Below are 20,668 nucleotides of genomic sequence, written 5' to 3'. Positions count from 1 at the left end.
GTTCAGAAAGCCAATCTGAAAACAATTATTTATGCAATTTGTTTTTTTGGCGCTAATCATGAAAACATTAACGACTTATAGACTTGAATGGGAAAAGTAGCCATTGAGGAAGAGTTCACAATAATGTTCGCAATGCATACACGTATGAAATCAAGCTTGTGTATACAAAAGCATTTCACCTATATACTTGTGTAGAGTATGTTTCAGGTCAAAATAATAACTCTCGCTGTGGGTCGACTGAATGTGAGAGCCGTGGAAGAACTGTTGGTCTTTATCTTTGTAATATGGTAAAATCATGAGGTAAAAGCATGATTTTACACACAGCATGAGGAACAGCAAGTTTAGTAGGAAGAACTCGAGAGAAAACATTTAGATAACACAAAGAAATACAACCGTGGCAAATGTGTCTTATGGTTAGTAGCAGTCAAGTGAATTGACAGACTGAAGGAACGGTCACATTAGGCTTTAAACATGACAGGATATGATGTCATGCTACAGTCCAGCGGGATTCAGTTAAAGCATCGATTCAGTTCAATCGAAATGTTGGGTTTGGATCTAATTAGTGACCTCTGCTTCATGATCTTCGCAATTTCCAACACAATCTCACGGTAATTCGTAGCTATTTTATGTTTTGGAAAATTAGTGGCTAATTTGTATGATTTCTTTATGAATGGTATGCGAGCAGATGTTTAGTGATGGAATTAGTTTTTTTTTTTTTATCATAAGTTTCCATATTCATACAAAATCGCCACCTCATAAAACAGTTCGGGTAACAATCGGGTTACACTCTCTATACATTGCAAATCATGCAGCTGTAGAGTTTGACTGCATTGAGCTGAGAGGTCAATCTGAAGTTTAGACTCTCTAATGCGTCTTTTCGCTTTATGACTTCAGATGGGTTCACCGACTTCGTAGTAAAAGGAGAACTTCCAAGCATATGCTGAGGGCCGCTTGTGAATGAATAGGAGCAGCGAGCCTAGTGTGACCGGCCAGGAGAGAGGCAGCTACTAATGAAATGAGAGGAGAGGAGAGGAGAGTCAGTGAAGGTCACAGCGTTACCTGACTGCTATTAAACACTCGAGCTCTTAAGACGTTTCAGCATCAAGACGAGAGTTACGATAGACATGGAAGATCAATGTTTTTCTTAGTAAGAACTGAGGCATTGAGAGATTTAGTCAGAAATAATTTAGGGCCAGAACAACTGCTGGTGTTTTTTTTTTTACTCAATAATTTTTTTATTGCCTTTTGAAATTCCTTTTTTTTCTATTTACAACAACATCAAAATCTTTGCCTTAATGATACAAAGCAACACTACAAGGAATTTTTCTAGCATAATAGCCATGGAAATTCAAGCTGTGGGACTCTTAGCCATTACCCTCAGCATTGCAGACTACTGACAAATCACAGGACACATAATATAAAATGCTTTTGCATATAAACATTGAAAAAGTCCTGTCATTCATATATAAAGCCCTAACATATATCCAAAAATATAGGAAATTTTCTAACATGGTGCTATAAAGCTGCTATGATGCATATTTTTCTTTCCTACAAATAGCCCTCTATAATACCATTGCTATCTCTTCCAAAATACAAGTCAAATTTGACATTTCATATACATTCCTGCTTTATATATTTTTTTATATATATATATTTTTATATATATTTTAAAAGCCACAAGTAAATACTATTTTCTTTTCGACAACAAAAATAAAAAGAAGCTTACAGTAAAGCATAAAAAATGTATCATTTTTTTTTCTTAAATGCATTTATACTCTGACACGATCACATCCACAGAGTGGCGCTGACGTTATCGTCCACTCGGCAGTGGTCAACCATAACTCGACAGACTCCTTTCAGTTTCAACGTCTGAGGTTTGATGTAGGTTTCACTTTTTCGACTCACGAAGAGCAGAGGAGATGAAGGTTTCTGACGTATTCAGTGCAAAATAAAAGGCTTGTGCCACATAGAATCTCTTTATCAAATGAGGCAAATCTTGACAGATGGAAATAATAATAATAATAATAATAAAATAATAATAATAATAATAATAAGTAAACAGCTGAAATAAAAAAGTGATTTGTGTGGTCCAGTACAAATGCACAGACTGGAAATCTGGAAGCTCTGTGCAAATGGGTTTCTCAAAAGTAGATTTTTCTTCAAAGCAGTAGTTCCGTTATATAAAAACATAAAAAGGATATGAAAAACAAAACATTAAAAGAGAGGAAGCAATCTCAGTATCTGATCTGCTTGATATCTGTGGTCATTTTGCCAGCTTAAGCAAACATCTGTAACAGTAACCATACACACACACACACACACACACAAATACACAATGTCTAACCTGCGCAAACTGAATTGATATGCACTTAGATGCATGTGAACAGGGAAATATTCGAGGGTTTTTGATTTCGTAATTGTTTCATGATGAGGTGGTTATTGCACCATGGATGCTTTGTCAAATCATTATCCATCATAATGTCCTCATTAAAGTAATCATTCATGATTATTGTGATCACTTTAAACATGCGGTGGGGGCAAAATTAAAATCGAATTCAAAATCTAATTTAAACCACAAAATCATTTTGGAGAAATGAAGAAATGTTATGAAAGACTGAAGCTTTGGATGCTTATCTGATCGGGGCTGCATTTCCCAAAAGCTTCGTAAGCCTAAGAAGTTCGTAAAAATGATCGTACGACTGATTTTAATATTACTGTCTGTTTCCAGTGCTCTGGAGTAATCGCAAATCTTTTTAGTTATTTTTATTTTTTATATATCTAATTGACATCACATAATGCACTTCAATTTGGTCAGTTGTGGGTACAGAAAATATCAATATTATTCATACAGGACTTCATACAGTTCAGATTTTGATTACTGCATCAGAAAATAACATCAGTATTTAAATACACCTTAACCAATTAAGGGTCTATCCAAAAATATGACACAGATTGAGTGAAGGCACAATTTCCATTCTTTAATGCCAAAGTGTCTAATTTTTCTATTTGAATCAAACAGAACTGCATAAGATCATGTCTGTTTCTATACTGTCCCGTTACTATTATGTCATTGATCAAGTCAGTGTAGCTGTGCTCAAACAAACACAGTTATTAGCTCCATCATTCAAGGGAATCTACCTACAAATGGCTTAATATTAATCACTGCATATATTTCAACACTGACCAAAATGATACACTTCAGCTTTAAAGATCTCCTAATGGGATTTTTCTGATTTGAAAAGCCTATGACCTATTGATATCGAAATGTGGATTTAACACACATTATAGCTATCTCTGGGATTTCGATTTGTATATCCACACCACATGTAATTATAAACAGTCACTTTAGCTCATTTGGAAAGGACACATTCATGATCGATTCAAATGCCTCCCAAGAGTCAAGCCTGTTTAGTGTTTGCATAACTAGAGAAAATTAGAAATGCGGAGCGTAATGGGGCGAATAGAGACCATGTTCACATGAATAGCTCCATTATTTTTCATCAACATCATGCTGAAATCATAAGGTCATCAAAATAATGGAATGAAGTCAACCACTCCACCTTGCGCAGGAAAGACCACGTGTGTGTGTGTGTGTGTGTGTGTGTGTGTGTGTGTGTGTGGGTTTAAAACAAACACACCATATTGAACAGCACAGTGTACTGAATTCAAGCTGTCTTTTAACATGCTCAAACTGCACATGCTTCACAACAGATCAGGACCAACAGTGAGTTTCTACTGGTAATGAGTAGAAGCACATGAACTAAACTAACCTCTGTCTGCGGTCACTACCCTTTGGTAAGGATGGACGCGCATTTCGTGCCTTCGAACTTTAGATGTCACTGCACCTGCTTGGATTGCAATAACATCACCAGAAAACAGATCAGTCAAACCTCACAAATCATTCCCAATGTGTCTGACAAACGCAAAGCATTTAAATTATACAAGTTAAGGCACAAATAATACTTATTTTCCCCCATATGTAAATATCTCAACACGTGTTTGTACAAAATTCACACATGGTTTCATTTCTCCTCGGTGGATCCGTGGGTTTTTGCGTAGCTTGGATACAGTATGACAGACAGGAGCGCACGCTCTCAACGGGAAGCTTTTTCCAGTCACGAAATCTCGCGCTGGATGACAGTGTCTTTAAATATAATACTGATAAAGTCACTCTCTGAGAGAGAACAACATTTAGGCACATCTGCTGGAGTACAAAAAAAAAGAGAATAGAAATGCACGGCAATGAATTAAGTGATTAGTAAAGCAGAACAATCGATTTTCAAGGCGTAGCAGTCAGCCGCACAGTGAAGGGGAAATGTGTGGGAGTATGGAGGCATATGTATGGCATTACAAGTACAGCCGCTGTGGGCTCTGGGAATAGCCCGTGTAAATGAACAGGAGCGCGTCCGGCTGACTGCTAGGCCAGATTCATGCTCTGAACAAACATCACTCAAAACCAACAAGGCAGCTGTGAAACCAAAGCATGTGAATGTTAACACTCAGTGAGGATGAGGGGCTCAGTGAGGATCCTGGGAAACCCATTTAGCCTTTGTGGGGAAAGCCACACCTACAGAATAAAGGAGGGGAAGGGGACATTAGTGGCAGGACTGACGGTCCTCGGGGAAACAACACACCACAGTCAGACGGAGCACGTTTTAGGACAGTTCGTGAGGCGAGGGCATAGGGAGAATCTCAAGGAATCAAAATCATAAACTACCTTTTTAAAAAAAATGAGTTTTTAATGTTTTTGAAAAAAGTAGCATATGCCTCCTACATTTATTTGATCACAAATATGATAAAAACAGTAGCATTGTCATTTATTCCTGTGATGATATACTGAATATTCAGAATCATTAATCCAGTCTTCAGTGTCACATGATCCTTCAGAAATTGTTCTAATTACAATAAATTTTTCCTCTTTTCCCCAAAGATTAGAGAACAGAATTTATTTGAAACAGAAATCTTTTGCTGCAGTTTAATGCATCGTTCATGAAAAAAATATTAATTTCGTAAAATATCTTACTGACCCCCAACTTTTGAATGTTAGTGTATGTCTGGATCATATTTCAACTAAAAATCTAAAGACAAATATGACAGTATACAATAAAATAAAGCTTTTCTTTATATTAAGATATTTTATATTAAGACAATTGAGCATAATTTCCCATTTTGTCATTAACTATGGTTGTTTTGATTAAGCTTTTTACTTTTTGAATCATTCTTATTTGAATTCTAAATACTTTTACTAGAGCTGTAATACTGCAGTTGTTAGAAGACTTTGATAAAATATTATAAGCCAATATCCTCACTGTGTGATTATATATTGTGACTATGCCATTTTAAGTCAAAATGCCCCACCATAGTGCATTAAACTGTCCTAAAACTGCTCGATGAACAGCCTGGCTTTCAACAGATGCCCCATCTCAAATAGTTTCCCTCCCAATTTGAGCCCCACTGTCCCCTCACCATCCTCATGTTTCCCCTCCTGATGCGGCCCGCTCAGACTGAGGGATAGGGGTAGTCCAGAAAGGCTTGTGCAGCAGTTTGGGGCTCAGTGCTTGGTCTCCCTTATCATTGAACACATAAAAAAAAACTTAAACATCACATTACAGATAAAAACAAAAGTACAAAACCCAAAAAACTGAAAAACAAAAACCATGATTCAAAGAAACTGACAGAATGAATGAGGCCGGGAAGTCCAGCCAGTCCGATAAGAGGGAGGCGGGGCAGGGGGCGTGTCTGCGGTGTGAGGGAGGGGCTTGCCGGAGGGGGCGGGGGAGAGAGGGGACACTTTAAAAGGGAGGCCGGCCGGTTGGCTCTCCACGCTGGACTGTGATGGGAATGTGACAGGTCTGAAAGCCCAGGTAGAGGGGCAGCTCTTCGGCCTTTGAGGATGCTGTATAGGTCACACAAGAGAGAAGACAGGGTGAAAACCTCCCCTCAGCTCCCCCAACCCCCAAAACATCCAATCTGTTACAGGACATTCACACACACGACGATTATAACACTGGAGGCTGCCAGTGGCTCTGCTTCACTGGTTCTGCCTTAATTAACCAAATGAGAACAAAAGAATGTGCACGTATGGTTATCAGCACCAAAAGCAGGTTTTTTATCAAGTCTTCTGCAAGAACTCTCATACAATCAGACAACAGCAAAACCTGTCACTTTCTTCTCAGACCTTCTAATCTAAGAAGAGTTTTGTGAATCCAGCCACAGATGAAGACATTAAAAGTCTGGCACACACATTTTTTTTGTTTTTTATGTAAATTTTATATTATAAACAGGGAAGTTCTTAATGGCTCTGGTGGGGTGTCCATAGTCCAAGGTTTGGACAAGTGACTAAACTGATATTCTGAGAAACATTTTGATTATTTTTGGCTTACAATGACATTTTAAATCTATTTTTCCTACATAAATGAAACCAGATAGTGAAGGAAATGCAGTCCAGCATATTCTTTCAGTACTGTTTATCCAGGGAGAAATCTAATGAAGTTAATATCAAATACATTTAGTTTATATCAGTTTTTTTTGTCACTCTTTTGGTTTCCATACCTGCATTTATGCTATTTTATAAAAAACATTTCCATGACTTTTGTTTCATACAAAGTATAGCATATATTTTCTGACATATCGCTCTAGACTTGCAGGAATAAAAATTATAATTCAACTTTATTTGGAGTGCTACTTGTGCACAATGCACATTTGTTAATATTAAGCCTAAAACGTGTTTTAGGGTCACTATTGATGAGGACTGAATGATCTTTGAATAATATCAGTCTTTAAATGGCAGATATTTGCAGTGTACCTGATGTATACTTGCAACTCTAGCACAATCAGATATACTCCAGTATTTCTCTCAGCACTACTTCTGCACAATTTAAGTGCATTAAGAACAAAATTAGTTGTTCCAATTTAGCAGACTTTAAGTTTACCAGTTTAGTATACCAAAAGTACAATGGCATGACCTTGTTATCAAGCACATAATTATGTAAATGTATTTGTAGTATACTTAGCATGAAGTAAATCATGCTACTTCAAATGCATTTTAGTTGATTTTTCACTAGGGAACTGGTAACATTTCTGTCTCCATCTTGTACCTCACATCACTGCTCATTTGCATAAAGATGAACTTTTTTCAACATTGCTGTATCACTGGAGACACCTGACCCACACCAGTTGCTGTCCATCATGTCACTGGAAATAACTGCCTTGATGTGTGACCGTGTTGTAGCGTCCTTCCCTCCACCCCAGAAACATCCACCCACAGACAGTGTAAGGCTGGTACAGTCCTTGCTTGAGACGAGCTCAATAAACATGCTTATTGGACAGGAGCTAAACCCTACTTCATCTGCTCTAATTGGACACGCTGCTCTTGGCTTTGGGATGGGCTATTTGTCGCTGCTCAACTTAACACCGTGCCTTTGGGAGAAGCTAGTGTTAAACTGGCAGAATGCTGTTGGTAACATGATATTCATAATCGGCTTTTCTCAAGTGCTTTAATGAAGCCATACAGCTTGTGTGGAGTGGAGAGGACAGAGCGCTCTCATTATTCACATAAAGCCAGTAGAGCACTTAAAAGCCAAATCATTTATGCAAACATTTCTTAAAAGGATTTGTTCTTTTTTTTTTTTTGTGATGAGTAAGGACTTTTTATGACGCTAAATGGATTAAGTGGAAAATACTTGATGCATTGTTGTTTGCTCTTTTATATTATTGCCTATTACTTGCTTCAGTGACAGCAGAGGCTGGTGGTGCTGGTGGCCCTAATGGGGGAAACCAGAGGCTTTTCATTGGTGTAGGAGGGCAGGATTTGTATGTTGGGGGCTATTTAAGAGGAATGGCATAGGGTAGGGGTGGGCGGTATGACTCAAACCATACATTACAGCATGAGACTTTTTATATAATAGTACAGCAATATATCATAGTATACTTTATGAAAATGAAAGGTAATTCATCTTGTTGATGTTTTGTCTTTTTATATGGAACTTCATGTAAGCAAACAAAAAGCTCAGGGGCCGGATTCACCAAATGTTATTAGGAATAAAATTTGTCTAAAGAATAAAGATTTGTATTTTGTATTTCCATACCTTAGAATAAAATCCATGAAAAGATGGTTCTTAATAATAATAATAATAATAATAATAATAATAATAATAATAATAATAATAATAATAATAATAATAAATATTCCTTAAAATAGATCACCCCATACTGGAAATGTATGCATCCTCAGGCTATCCAAGGTGTGGACAAGTTTTTTTCTGTATCAGAATAGATTTGGATAAATTACGTCACATGTTTACTAATGGATCCTCTGCAGTGAATTGGTGCCGTCAGAATAATTAGGGTTAGGGTCCAAACAGCTGATAAAAACATCAAAATAATCCACAAGCACTCCACACCACTCTAGTCCATCAATTGGGAAGTGAAAAGCTGTGTGTTTTTGAGAAACAAATCTATCATAAAAGCCTTTTATTTTCACTTCTGACTAAAATACCAGTCCAATAATCCATAATATGATTTCCTCCATTGAAAAATTCCCATCCCCTGTTGTCTTCTCCAATCAAAATGTGTCCTAAGATTCGTTTTGGACTGTTTTCACTTGTAAACAGTGCCTGATCTGTGCATATTTCTCTTCTGATTCAGACATGATGACTTTTTCAGTGAAGAAAGCAATATTGTGGAGAGAGGACTCAAATTTAACCAGAAGCAACAATTTGAAGTTAAAAGCGTTTTAATAATAGATTTTTTTCATGCAGCTTTTCACTTCATGTTTTTTACTTTCACTTGATGGTACCTGATGGACTGGAGTGAGGTGGACTGATTGTGGATTATTATGGTGTTTTTATCAAATGTTTGGACTCTCATTCTGACGGCACCCATTCACTGCAAAGAATGAGCAAGTGATGTAATACTACTTTATTAATTTTTTTTCAAATCTGTTCTGAAGAAACAAACTCATCAACATCTTAGATTGGATAAGCGTGGATAACCTTCTTAGAATTGATTTTGATTTGCCACAGATTATTAATATATGAGTCTAGCACAAAACATTTTTAAATACACTGAAATTGTAAAAGCAATATTTTGCATGCATGGTCAGACTCTGGATGCATGAGTTGATATGTTGATTGGTTACCATAAACAATGGTAAAGTTGCTTCAAATTAAACTTCAGTTTTAGATTTTGTATTTTTTAACCCATATTTCTTTATAGCACATGCAAATACGGTAAAACAGAAATATTTACAAAATGTCACATGGTTTGAATGGTCATACCTCCCAACCCTAGTGTACAGCCATGTAAGACATAGAGTCCACAGGCCATACTGAAGGAGGTTCTGGGACCTGTAAGGGGGGGTCTGTGTAGTGAGACAGGTGTAGCTATGCTTACCTAAAACCCCACTGGAGTCGATGGGATACTCCAGAATGGAGGTGGCGGGGGCCAGTGTGTAGGGGTAATCATAGGGCGTTGCGTAAATCAGGCCTGACTCTGGACCGGGCTGCACTAGGGTGGCGGTTGCTGGGTGGGCCGAGCCGTTGGGCATGACGGTCTGGATCTGGCGGATGAGGGGCATGATGGTGGGCCCGGCGGGCGTAGGCGTGCGCAAGGCTGTGGGCGGCAGGACAGGTGCTGGGCCGGTGATGATCCGTGGCGCCTGGGCGCTCGCTGCAAGAGAGAATGCAAGGGCAGCTGCAGTGAGCGGAAAAATGTGAGGGTGGGGGTGAATGAAGATGGGTGGGGTCGGGACAAAAAACAAAATCAGTTAGTACCATGCACAGGCAAACACTGGACACAGAGCATGACAGCAGTGCTATTTAGCTATTCATTAGTAAACAAGGCAGGGGAGGAGCCAGTGCATTCAAATAACACACTCCTGCAGTTCCACAGAGCTTCAGTATTATTTACCGAAGCAGCAAAGCGAAGAGGAGGATGTCACAACATTCGGCCAATTAAGGAAACGTTGTTTTCACAGATAGCAGGGCATGCTCTCTATTATTTCAGCTCATTAGCTGCCCTTTGGATGTATGTGCTAATTCTGGATCACAATACTAATACACTTGTCAGAGCATTTATCAGGGTTACTTGAGAGCAGCGGTTACAAAGGCCTCAAACAACACTGTCTGTCTTACGTGATTTGATGTTGGCGTCTCTGTAGGTGCCGTTAAGAATGGCCAGCTCCATCAGTTGCATCTTCTTCAGACTGTCCTCGCCTTCAGCCTGTCGGTGTAAAGAAACACATAAAGATGTCAAAAACACAACACGCAACTGCTAATATTCATACTACAGTTAGTAGTTTTCTTTCTCTCTCTCTCTCTTAGATAAGTTTGGCCGATGCGTTACAAGCACAGTGTTTGTTGTATATATTTAATGTGTTCTTTCTCTAATGTGGCGGTAATAAACCTCAGTACTCATGGGAGTCCTTCAAATGTATGAGCCGTTAAAGGTAGGTACACTTTAAAAAATGCTGGGCTGTTTCAACCAAACTTTGTGCACTTGTAGTAGTGTACTTCAAATCTTAAAAGCATATAAAATAAACCTATTTACAGATACTGTAATATGAATGAAATATTAACAAATCATGGAGTAAATTTTCATGACTGTGCTTCTTAACACACTTGGATACATTTTTAAAAAGTGCACTAATGCAATAATGCCAAATCTTTAAATAATATTAGAGTACATTTGAAAGCATAGTGTTTTAATAATCTTGTCATGCTTTTATAAGTACACTTTGATTTGTTGACTAACGTACTAAAGCACTTGATTTTAAATGTAACCGTAGTGTCATTCTATATTACATTTAGTCAGCAATGTTAAATATTAGGTTTAACTTAAGCAACTTCATCATACAAATGTGTAATTGCAAATATTTTTAAATACATGGCTGAGATGTTTCAATACAAATGAGGTTTAAGTATATTTTGGTTTACCATAAATGCTTGCCAGTACGTTTCAGTAGTACACTTCAACCGTATTTCAATGACAAAAATGACATTTCATTTAATTGCAATTAATATGCAATTAAGCGGTTACGTTGTTCACAATGATTTTCTTTTAAAGTATGTTATTTCTGTAATATATATATATATGTATATATACATTTTCTAGGTATGCTGAAACACGCTAATTCTATTTTTCACACTGCAGCTTTTTTTCCTGTTCGAATCTAACAAAATCTCTCATACAAAGGCCCACAGAAGTTTATCTCATTTTTGGCATTGGGGACTAAGGCCAGGAATACACAAGTATAGCAAGATAAATGGTCTGTTGTACTTGTACATACTTAATGTGTGTTCTTGCTCTGCCGTGGCGGTAATAAACCTCAGTACTCAAGGGAGGGATAGAGATTCATTTCAAATGTCTGTGCCATTAAAACAGATGTGTTATTAGCTAGCTAGCTACGAACATGTTGATCATTTAAATAACTGTGCTCAGCAAGATTTTCTCCAAGCTACTGATCTGCCCCTGGCAAAAGACAACCGAAAGAGAGAACTAATCACAGAAGATGACTTACATTAATGCCTGATATAAACACTAAGAATGCTGCATTATGTATTGCTTTCAGACAAGTTTTAAAGCGTAAATGCATGAAATCGAGCTCGGATAACTAGCATATGAATTCACAAACAATGCACAGTTTATGTTTCAGACAACTAATTAAAAGTAGCGTATATAAACTACTGTGCTTTGTCTAGAAGTGTGACAGTAGCTCCGCTGTTTTCAACATTATTTCCACTCATCACTCCAAAGCATTTCCAGAATTTCCCGCATAGTATTTAATGTTATCTGTTTAGCTCAATAATTTAAAAAAATTGTCTTATATTAACCAACTTCACCTTATAATGCTGGAATGAAACAAACAAACAAAAAAAAAAATCCCCCTTTTGTGACTTGGTGACTTGATTTAGTCCATTTTGAATTGCACAGATTAATAATTTATAATAACTGCAATATTCCATTAAAATATAAGAACTAGTCAATTCTCAAGTTATTTTGCCTAGACTATGGCCTACACTCATTGATTGCTCTGAATAGTAACAAAGCTTCTGCCAAAACAATTTTTACACTTAATTTAATTTAAATATGACAGCAGTAAATGTGTAAAAAAAATAAAAAAAAATAAATAAAAAGATAGATATATATATATATACACACACACACACACACACACACACATTTGCAACATTCTGCTTTAGAAGAATAATAGATTCTTATATATTGCACTTGTTATAATAAAAAAAACTAAAAAAAACAACAACATGTTTTTCTGTATGGTCAGGAAAAAAAGAAGAAAAAAGAAAAGTTATAAAAGAATTCATTACATAAAATAAAAATAAACTATAAATTGTAGCTTGCTCATATGTACTATGAAACAACACTAGAAGAAAGGGACAGTGCATGCCATGTCCCTCACATCATGTCTGATCTCAGAGAGATCGCTCCCTCAGTCTCTGTCTCTGTCCCGTGTGGAGATGAGTTATAGTAAGAGAGATGTATTTACTGCCCTGCAGCGCTGCTGGTCCCCTGCGCCCTCCCGTCACCACCGAAACGCTGCCCGCTCCCTGTGTATCTAAATATCAATACTTTATTAAGTCAAGAGCCCGCTGATGAATAGAGCTGTTATAAATCACTCTCTGTCTTTATTTAATCAGCCTAATGTGCTCTGTCCTTGAGAAGCAGGCCTCTGAGAGAGCCACGCTGCACATTCACTTTTCAGAACCTGAGAATGAGCTGAGGAAGTTTGGGGGGAAAACTCTTTTCGGAGATGGCCTACATAGAAGAAGTTATGAAATATATATGTTATTTCTTACTGTGTTGTTGTTTTGATCTACAGTACTTCGTCCTGGTGAGCAGACATGCTTTATTAGCGATGACAGATGATGGGACAGCAGGAGGCTGTATCTCTTGTTATGAAAGCTCCAGGAGGGGAAAGTGAGCTTGGTCTCGTGGATAAAACAGAGTATTTAATGGCTAGGGATAGTGTCGAATAAGAGCGTTTGATTCTGCAGGTTTTTGTCAATTTTTTGTTAAAGCTATCGGTTGTAACTTTTGTAAGACTGATCTAATAAGGTAAGAAGATATTGTTAAAGTTGGATAGTTCAAACTAAATAAAAATGTCATTTATGGGTGAACTATTGTGCTTTCATCACATTGCAAATGGAAGGTTGAGTCAATCAGAATTGCATTGTGGGATTCTGTATTTCATTTTCACATTTCTAGAAGAAGTCTCTTATGTCCTAGGCTGCATATTTTTAAACAAAAAACCTATAAAAATAGAAATATTACTCAACTTTAAAAGAGCTGTTTTCTAACTGTATATATTTTAAAATGTAATGCAACATTATAAATGTGTCTGCTGTCAATATCGATCAGTTTAATGCATCCTTGCTAATTATAAGCATTACAAAATTAATACTTTTGAATGGTAGTGGCCAAAAATGCAGCAATAAAACAAGAGCACCTGCAAGGATACTGTATCCCACAATGCAAAAAAACTCAACCTCCTGAACTTCTGTTTAATAATGTGATGAATGAGCCACATTATCCAATATCCATTTGATTGGCATGACAAAAATATGACCAAATGAGACATTTTTACACATGATTACAGTTCAGATATACTTTTCATTGATGTTTTATCTCATATGCAGCAGAATTCCATTCGGAACACAAGCAACGCTCCAAGCTTGCAGTATCAGGTCTGTGCCAGTGAGAGGTGCTGTGATGTCATCAAAGCGCTCTGTGAAGACCCAGGCCGGGAACTGTAGGGATGCTAACTTTCTCAGACAGTAATTTAAAAACCAGTCCGTATCATTACCCACACAAGCTAGTCCTGTTCCGCAGCAGATATACAGTGAGCTGCATTTATTGTGAATTTTTCAATCTGTCATGCTTTGGTAGCCCATCCGTTTTTGACCTACAAATCAAAAAATTGTTTTCCGGCTTCGCGGGGTTCAATATTGATGACATCACTCGGTTTTTCACACTTGCCGGTAATGTATTTCAGCACATCTGACAGTCTTTCTCTCTTTCTGCTCCAAGCCACTATCGTTTCTATGACACTCTGCATTTTCCTGGCCTCTTCCTCTCCGCTGTCCTTCTTTCATCCACACGTCTCTGCCTTCATCTCTGCCCTGGGCTCTTCCTGCTCACATCGTACACCGCGCTGCACGCTGACAGAACAAAGGGCCTCTCTCTGCACCCGAGCGGCCGTGTTAATGCACCGGTATCTGCATGCAGATGCTCCGAGCAAACGCTGATGGTCCTGATCTCGGTGTAATATACAGAGGACCCCGGGAGGGGAAACTGCTAAATCAAATTCTAACCATCTGGCCACTGGGGTCTGAATGATTTTGCTACTGAGTTTAGCAATTTCTCCCATTCATAGTTTATTTAACAAGTGGTCCTTTTCCTGTATGTGGCTAGTAAACTTTAAACCTTTGTTTTTGCACAGTGATTTTATGTAGTGGTATATCATATGAGCTTGACTACTTACAAATGTGGTTTGAGTGATCTGATCAAAATCTTTTACACCTACATTGCTGTTGAAACGTCTGGGGTCAGATAGATTTCTAAATGTTTTTAAAAGAACCATTAATTTGATAATACAGAAATATACAGGAGGAAAAAAAAACAGTAATACTGTGAAACTGGAAGCCGGTTTCAGCCATGGAATAAAAAATAAACAAGTAAGGTAATTCAGACTTTTTTTTTCTTGCAATTGAGTTTATATATCGCTTTATATCTCTTGTTTATATTTCTGTTTTTATTTTACATTTTTAGAACCTATAAATGTAGAATTGCGAGATATAAAAAAAATAAATAAGCAGAAAAGTCATAACTGTGAGATATAAACTAGCAATTGCAGGAAAAAATTGTCATAATTCTGAGAAATTACGTATGTATGCATTTAATTATTTACTGATATAAAAACTTCACAATTATATTTTTTAACTCTCTTTCTTTCTTTCTTTTAATTCTGTGGCAGAAACAGATTTCCATTTTTTTTTTTTTACAGAATGCAAAATTTAATTAATTACTTCTTTGACCAAGCTGAATTTCTAATTCGGTAACACCTTAGGGTAACAGTCTATTATTAACATATTGGCTGTTTATTAGTACTTATAAAGTACATATAATGCATGACATCCATAATCCTACCCAATACCCTAAACTTAACAACTACCTTATAAACTATTAATAAGCAGCAAATAAGGAGTTAATTGAGCCAAAAGTCATAGATAATGGTTAGTTAATAGTGAGAATTGGACCCTAAAATAAAGTGTGACCCACTTTTTATAATGAACTAGTTGCTTATTAGAATGCTTATTATTAACACACTGGGTGTTTACCAGCACTTATAAAGCACATCTTCTGCATGACTATATTCTACATCTCTATACCCAATACCTTAACTAAACAACTTCCTTACTAACTATTAATAAGCAGCAAATTAGAGGAGTTTGAGACAAAAGTCATAGTTAATGGTTTGTAAAGGTGAGAACTGGACCTTCAAATGGTGTGAACAAAATATTAATTTACTGACTATATTAGTGTGCTCAGGTCAGGCAGTGTAATATGCTTTTAAAGTCTGCTTGCATAAAGAGGAATCACTCTGGAGCTATTCAGACTGGGATCACAATGACCTTTAGAACACAATAGCTGCCAGAATACAACTTTCCATCACGGCCTGTCAGGCCTGCCCCTTCTTCTCCTCCCCTCCAAACCTAGTGAGCTGCCCTGCTTTCTTCAGACTACAGGTAGCTGTCTCTTAAAGGGCCGGTCACGCTGACAGCCGTTAAACCACTGGAGGTCACGCAGAGTCTGTGGTCTTGGTTGCTACTCAACTGTATCACTATATTAACTGTTTTGCAGTTCATTTGCATGAAGTTGAACTTAACTTTGTTTAACTTTGTTGCATCGCCAGCGGTCGTTGTCGCTCCTCTCGCTGGAAATCCTGAACTCTCATTAAAAATGAATGAATGCAGGTTGCTTTGTCTCCGTGCAAACCACTGGCAATGTGAGCGTCCCTTTAGGCAGCATCCTAACTGAAACGGATCTTTATAAGTGACTGATTTGAAGTGCTCTACATAGGCAACAACAAACAGTGCACCTCCAATGCAATGACGCTCACTGGAGACTCAACCAGGAATTCATTCCAGTAGAATTTGATATTAATTTAATGCCAAGTTGCCAACGATGTGTTACTCGAAGCATACAAACACAGAGCACTCACAAACATGGAATAAAAGTTTGAGGTTGATATGATTTTAAAATATGTCTGAATATAAAAACAGTCTCTTATGCTCACCAAGGCTGTATTAATTTGATAAAAATACAGTAAATATTAAAACAGTAATATTGTAGCTAACAATATAAGTTAAAATAACATTTTCAATTCTAATATATATATATATATATATATATATAAAACTGTATTCCTGTGATGCAAAGCCGAATTTTCCTAATACCCTATTCATAATTAGGTGCTTTTACAAGTCTTGTATTCACATATTTTTATCAAGCACTTACAATCACACACAATACATAAACAATTAATTTAAATAATATAATTTAGGTAATACATAAACACTTTTATACAGCATCAAAAGGAAGAAAATATTACTAATTCTAGTAAAGGTAAATAAATAAATCAAAAAATTAATTCCAAGGCATGGAACTCACTTAGAAATAATTGTAATTTTGGTGTTGATTTGGTGTTAAATAAATATTTCTTATTGATATCAGTGTTGAAAATGCTTAATATCTTGTGGAAACCATTATATATACTGTATATATATAGATTTGATCTCTATTTATTTATATGCCGCCTCTTCCCCCACGTTTCTTTCTGTAGCCGTTTTTCTTTCTGAACACAGATCGATGGATTTGTTGTGTGCGTGTTGAGTTGAGTAGCTCTAGTCTGAAGGTCCTACGGCCTTTTACTTTGTTCTCTTTTACATGTCATTTTCTCTCTTTTTTGTTTTTTGTTGCTTCTGTCATCTGCACTGTGGACACGCATCTAACTTCCCGCTCTCTCTCAAACCACTTAAAGTGATTGCTTTCTTTCTAACAGCACAAAGTATGATCCAATTTGCTTTATTCTGTCACACGCTTTATCTTATTAGTAGCATTTCTCAAGGGCGAGTACATAAACTGAAGCTGTCAAACACAGATCAGACCATCACTGGTTGAACGGGAAGACTGAAGGACAGAGGAGTGATATAATGGCCTGTAAGGAGGATGGGAGGACTTGGCAAGTGGAAACCGGATGCTAGCGCTCCAAGAATGCGCCGCGCACACAGCTGCTCTCTTACAACACACAAACACGGACGTTTGGCTTCCAGCCACGCCTCATCCCCTCGACAGGCCTTCCTGTCCCTCCGTGTCGCAGCGGAACCCGCTGATTTATCTCAACCCTTCCCTCAACGCTACAACTACAGGCCCTCTTCCTCACAGACTCCTTCCAGAGATACATCTCACAAAAACTGAGTGTGTTTAAATGTTTACAGCTATGAAAAGTCAGTCATTTTTAAGCATTTACGGTACATGCAACTCAACATACCAACAGCACAAGTAAACAAATCATAAGACATATGTTTATTTTAGCTTTATTTTTTACATCAACACACTAATAAGCTGACAGAGTTAGTGAACGCCCCCCTGCCTTCCATTGGTCAGTTAAACAGATAGCCTCACCCCAATCTCATGCTATTGGTTGAGTTCATGTTTGCTGGGTCAGGCTGGTCAGCATGGCTTGACCTTTAATGCAATAACGCTGCCTGGCTTTCAGATGTCAAGAAACATTTTTTTTTTGATTGTTGCACAGCTGCACATATGCTAGATCCTCCCCACACAGACATAAAGACCACCAGAACACACAACACATATTTCCTGCTTGCTTTCACACGCTCACACACACACATTCACAGATACAGTCATTGTGAAGATTAAAACTGCTTTATGAGAATAATTACAGCTTAATCCAATATTTATGTTGCCATACCTCCTGTACTGTAATTGGCTTGCCGATGTGATGAGAACTTGTTAATTAAGAAGGAAATGAATTAAGAACATCATACACTGACACAAACAGACTGAAGCACACGAGACTGTCCATTCCCTTGTACAGAAAGTACTGTGAAGGAACTGAATGCTTACTATAATAATATACAATGGTATTTATATTGGACTCCAAGCAACCCTCAGAATTACCATGGAACATGACTAAATAAATCCATGGTACTTCCAAGGAACAAAAAGTGCCAATGTAATACCAAGTTTTTTTGGACATGGTATGATGGTACTATCACAGTATATTGAACATGATAATGTCAGTACCAGAGTATTACCATGTAATACCATCACTACAGTAAAATACAGTGGGAAACACAATGCAGTGCCATGGCAATATATCCAAAACATGGTATTTGGTAAATAATAATAGTTAAAATCGTATTTATGAAGTATATTTACAAGCAATAGTGTTTCTCCAAAAAAACAAAAAAAAACAATGGTAGTAATACTATGGTAGTGTAGGGTTTTTAGTGTCAAATCCGACTGTGAATACATCAGCTATGCCTTATTAACATTTTCAGCCTCCACTAAAACTTCAGGGTAAATTTAGGCACATTAATGAGTGCAGAGATCATGAGCTCTATTCTTTGTCTGAACGCCCGCAGGTTAAAATTAGACTGCAGGTTATTTTGGTAAGAGGCAGGGAAGTAGCCTTTCCTGGATGTGAGGGAAAATACTCAGGGTCACAATGGCCTGAGAGGGAGTGAGCGAGAGAGAGAGAGAGAGAGAGAGAGAGAGAGAGACTTGTGTATGTATACTTATGCGTTTGGAGAGACAGTATGTGAACATGCATGAATACAGCTGCAAACCAGTGAGAGAACATGAAGCTTACAGTCTTAGAAAGTTTCGTGCACATGAGGTTTCATGTTAATTGGCTTTGAGAGAGGGAAGTAGTGCACGTGTCCCTGGTGCCAAAACTTTGCTTATGTGTCTGCGTCTGGGTGCATACAAATGCAGGCTCTGCCGGATAAAATCCTCATCTGTTCTGTGGCTCATAAACAACAGTAACACACTAAACAGACGAGATGTATTAGGAGTATTAAACAACAGAGTTCACACAAAGACGTGCAGTCTGGTTCAAGAGTAAATGAAGACAAACCAGAATGTTAATACACTCCAATCCTGTTCGCATGATTTGGAAGTGTAATAAAGGTATGAGATGACAGGTAACGTAATACGCTTCTCAATCAAGTGCAATAATAGCACTAATATTTAAAACTTTTATTCATAATTTGTTATTTTAATCAATCTGCTTTGGTTGGAAAAACAAACATGAGCACATTTAATCAAGCATTTCCTGGACATTTACTGGACTGTGAAGGAAAGTGAAAAGGAAATTAAAAGGAGACTATCTAGGAGAACAGTTTTTTTTTTTAAACAAAGTAGAATAAAAGAGTATGCAAACATACTGTAATGTTAACACAAAACTTTCTCCTAATTTTAATATACCATTTATGAAACTAAGCTATAAAATAAGTTGTTCTTTATTGAAGCACACTAATGAGACCATGTTCACAGAACATCTACATCTAAATGTTGAGCAGCTTATAAATGCCTACTAGCAACTAGCGGTATAATGACTTTACAGTATTAAAAACAGTCAGTTGTGTAAAACTGTTATGTAAAACAAAATTGAATAACCTTGACTAACATAAGTAGACTTCAGGGGATAAAAATGCTAATATGGCCCCTTTTGGTTATCCAAAAAGTTGATGGTAGCCGCTGAAATCCATTTTTTTAATATACATATTATGGAATTCAATGGATACCAATGACTTTTTGGTTACCAACATTCTTCAAAATATCTTCTTTTGTGTTCAACAGAAGATGGAAACTCACACAGGTTTGGAATTTTTTTTTTTTTTGTGACTGTCCTTTTACAGTCAATATGTAATGCTATTTGCTACTAATATTACTTGTTAAATTAGTAACAACACAGTATTTTGTTTAGTATTTATTTTAAAGTACCGGAGTACTGCCATGTGATACCATCACAGTAAGCACAATGGCCAACTCAGTCCCATGGTAAACCAACATACTTAATTATATACACTACCATTCAAAATTGTTATTCAGAGTTAGGATAATATTTTCAAGTAATAATATTCTACAATATTACAGTTTTACACAATATTACTATTTTACTGCTTAATAAATGTACATTTCTTTCAAAAACAGAGTAAAATCTTGCCTGAAAACCTTGAATGGTAGTGTAAAATGGAACTAAACAATTGCTATATTTATGTACCATGGTATGCATGAATATACTACATAGTAAACAAGAAATATAGACACTATGTTACTGTGTACTACTATTATATTATATTTATTATATTATATTAATTTTTGGACATTTACCAAGGTATTTCTTTAAGTACCATGTAAAAACCATGGTATAACTACTCAAACCATAATTTAATGACAGTATTTGTAATAAAACTGTGGTTATGATGGTAATCAATATGCCAAAAATCTGTTAACTGCACAGTCACTACAATAAAAACGTTGTTAATTTTCATAAGCGATATGAATCTCAGTAGGCAAATACTATTTGCTACTAATTTTACTTAATCTGATTATTTCCGAG

At 36.8% G+C, this 20,668-nt stretch overlaps 1 protein-coding gene across 5 annotated transcripts in view; it reads right to left on the bottom strand.

Annotated features, from left to right (window-relative positions):
- The window catches only part of LOC127969884 (protein quaking), a 100,336-nt gene that overhangs the window by 4,151 nt on the left and 75,517 nt on the right, over positions 1–20,668 (bottom strand). Inside the window, exons 5-7 of one of the 5 annotated variants that reach the window (XR_008156387.1) lie at positions 10,134–10,221; positions 9,394–9,693; positions 3,771–5,896 (exon numbers count right to left, since the gene is read on the bottom strand). Coding sequence is in view for 4 of the 5 variants with exons in the window: in XM_052572013.1 (XP_052427973.1) it covers positions 5,793–5,896; positions 9,394–9,693; positions 10,134–10,221 (492 nt within the window). In the remaining variant the exon portion in view is untranslated. Of the gene's footprint in view, positions 1–1,205; positions 5,897–9,393; positions 9,694–10,133; positions 10,222–20,668 lie in introns of those variants that run through there. The other 4 variants (XM_052572014.1, XM_052572013.1, XM_052572015.1 and 1 more) reach the window with 4 other exon arrangements.

Source organism: Carassius gibelio, chromosome B13, assembly GCF_023724105.1.
Source record: "Carassius gibelio isolate Cgi1373 ecotype wild population from Czech Republic chromosome B13, carGib1.2-hapl.c, whole genome shotgun sequence".
Classification (NCBI taxonomy): Eukaryota; Metazoa; Chordata; class Actinopteri; order Cypriniformes; family Cyprinidae; genus Carassius; species Carassius gibelio.
The sequence above is the reverse complement of the archived record's forward strand: the minus strand, read 5'-3'. Positions and strand labels throughout refer to the sequence as shown.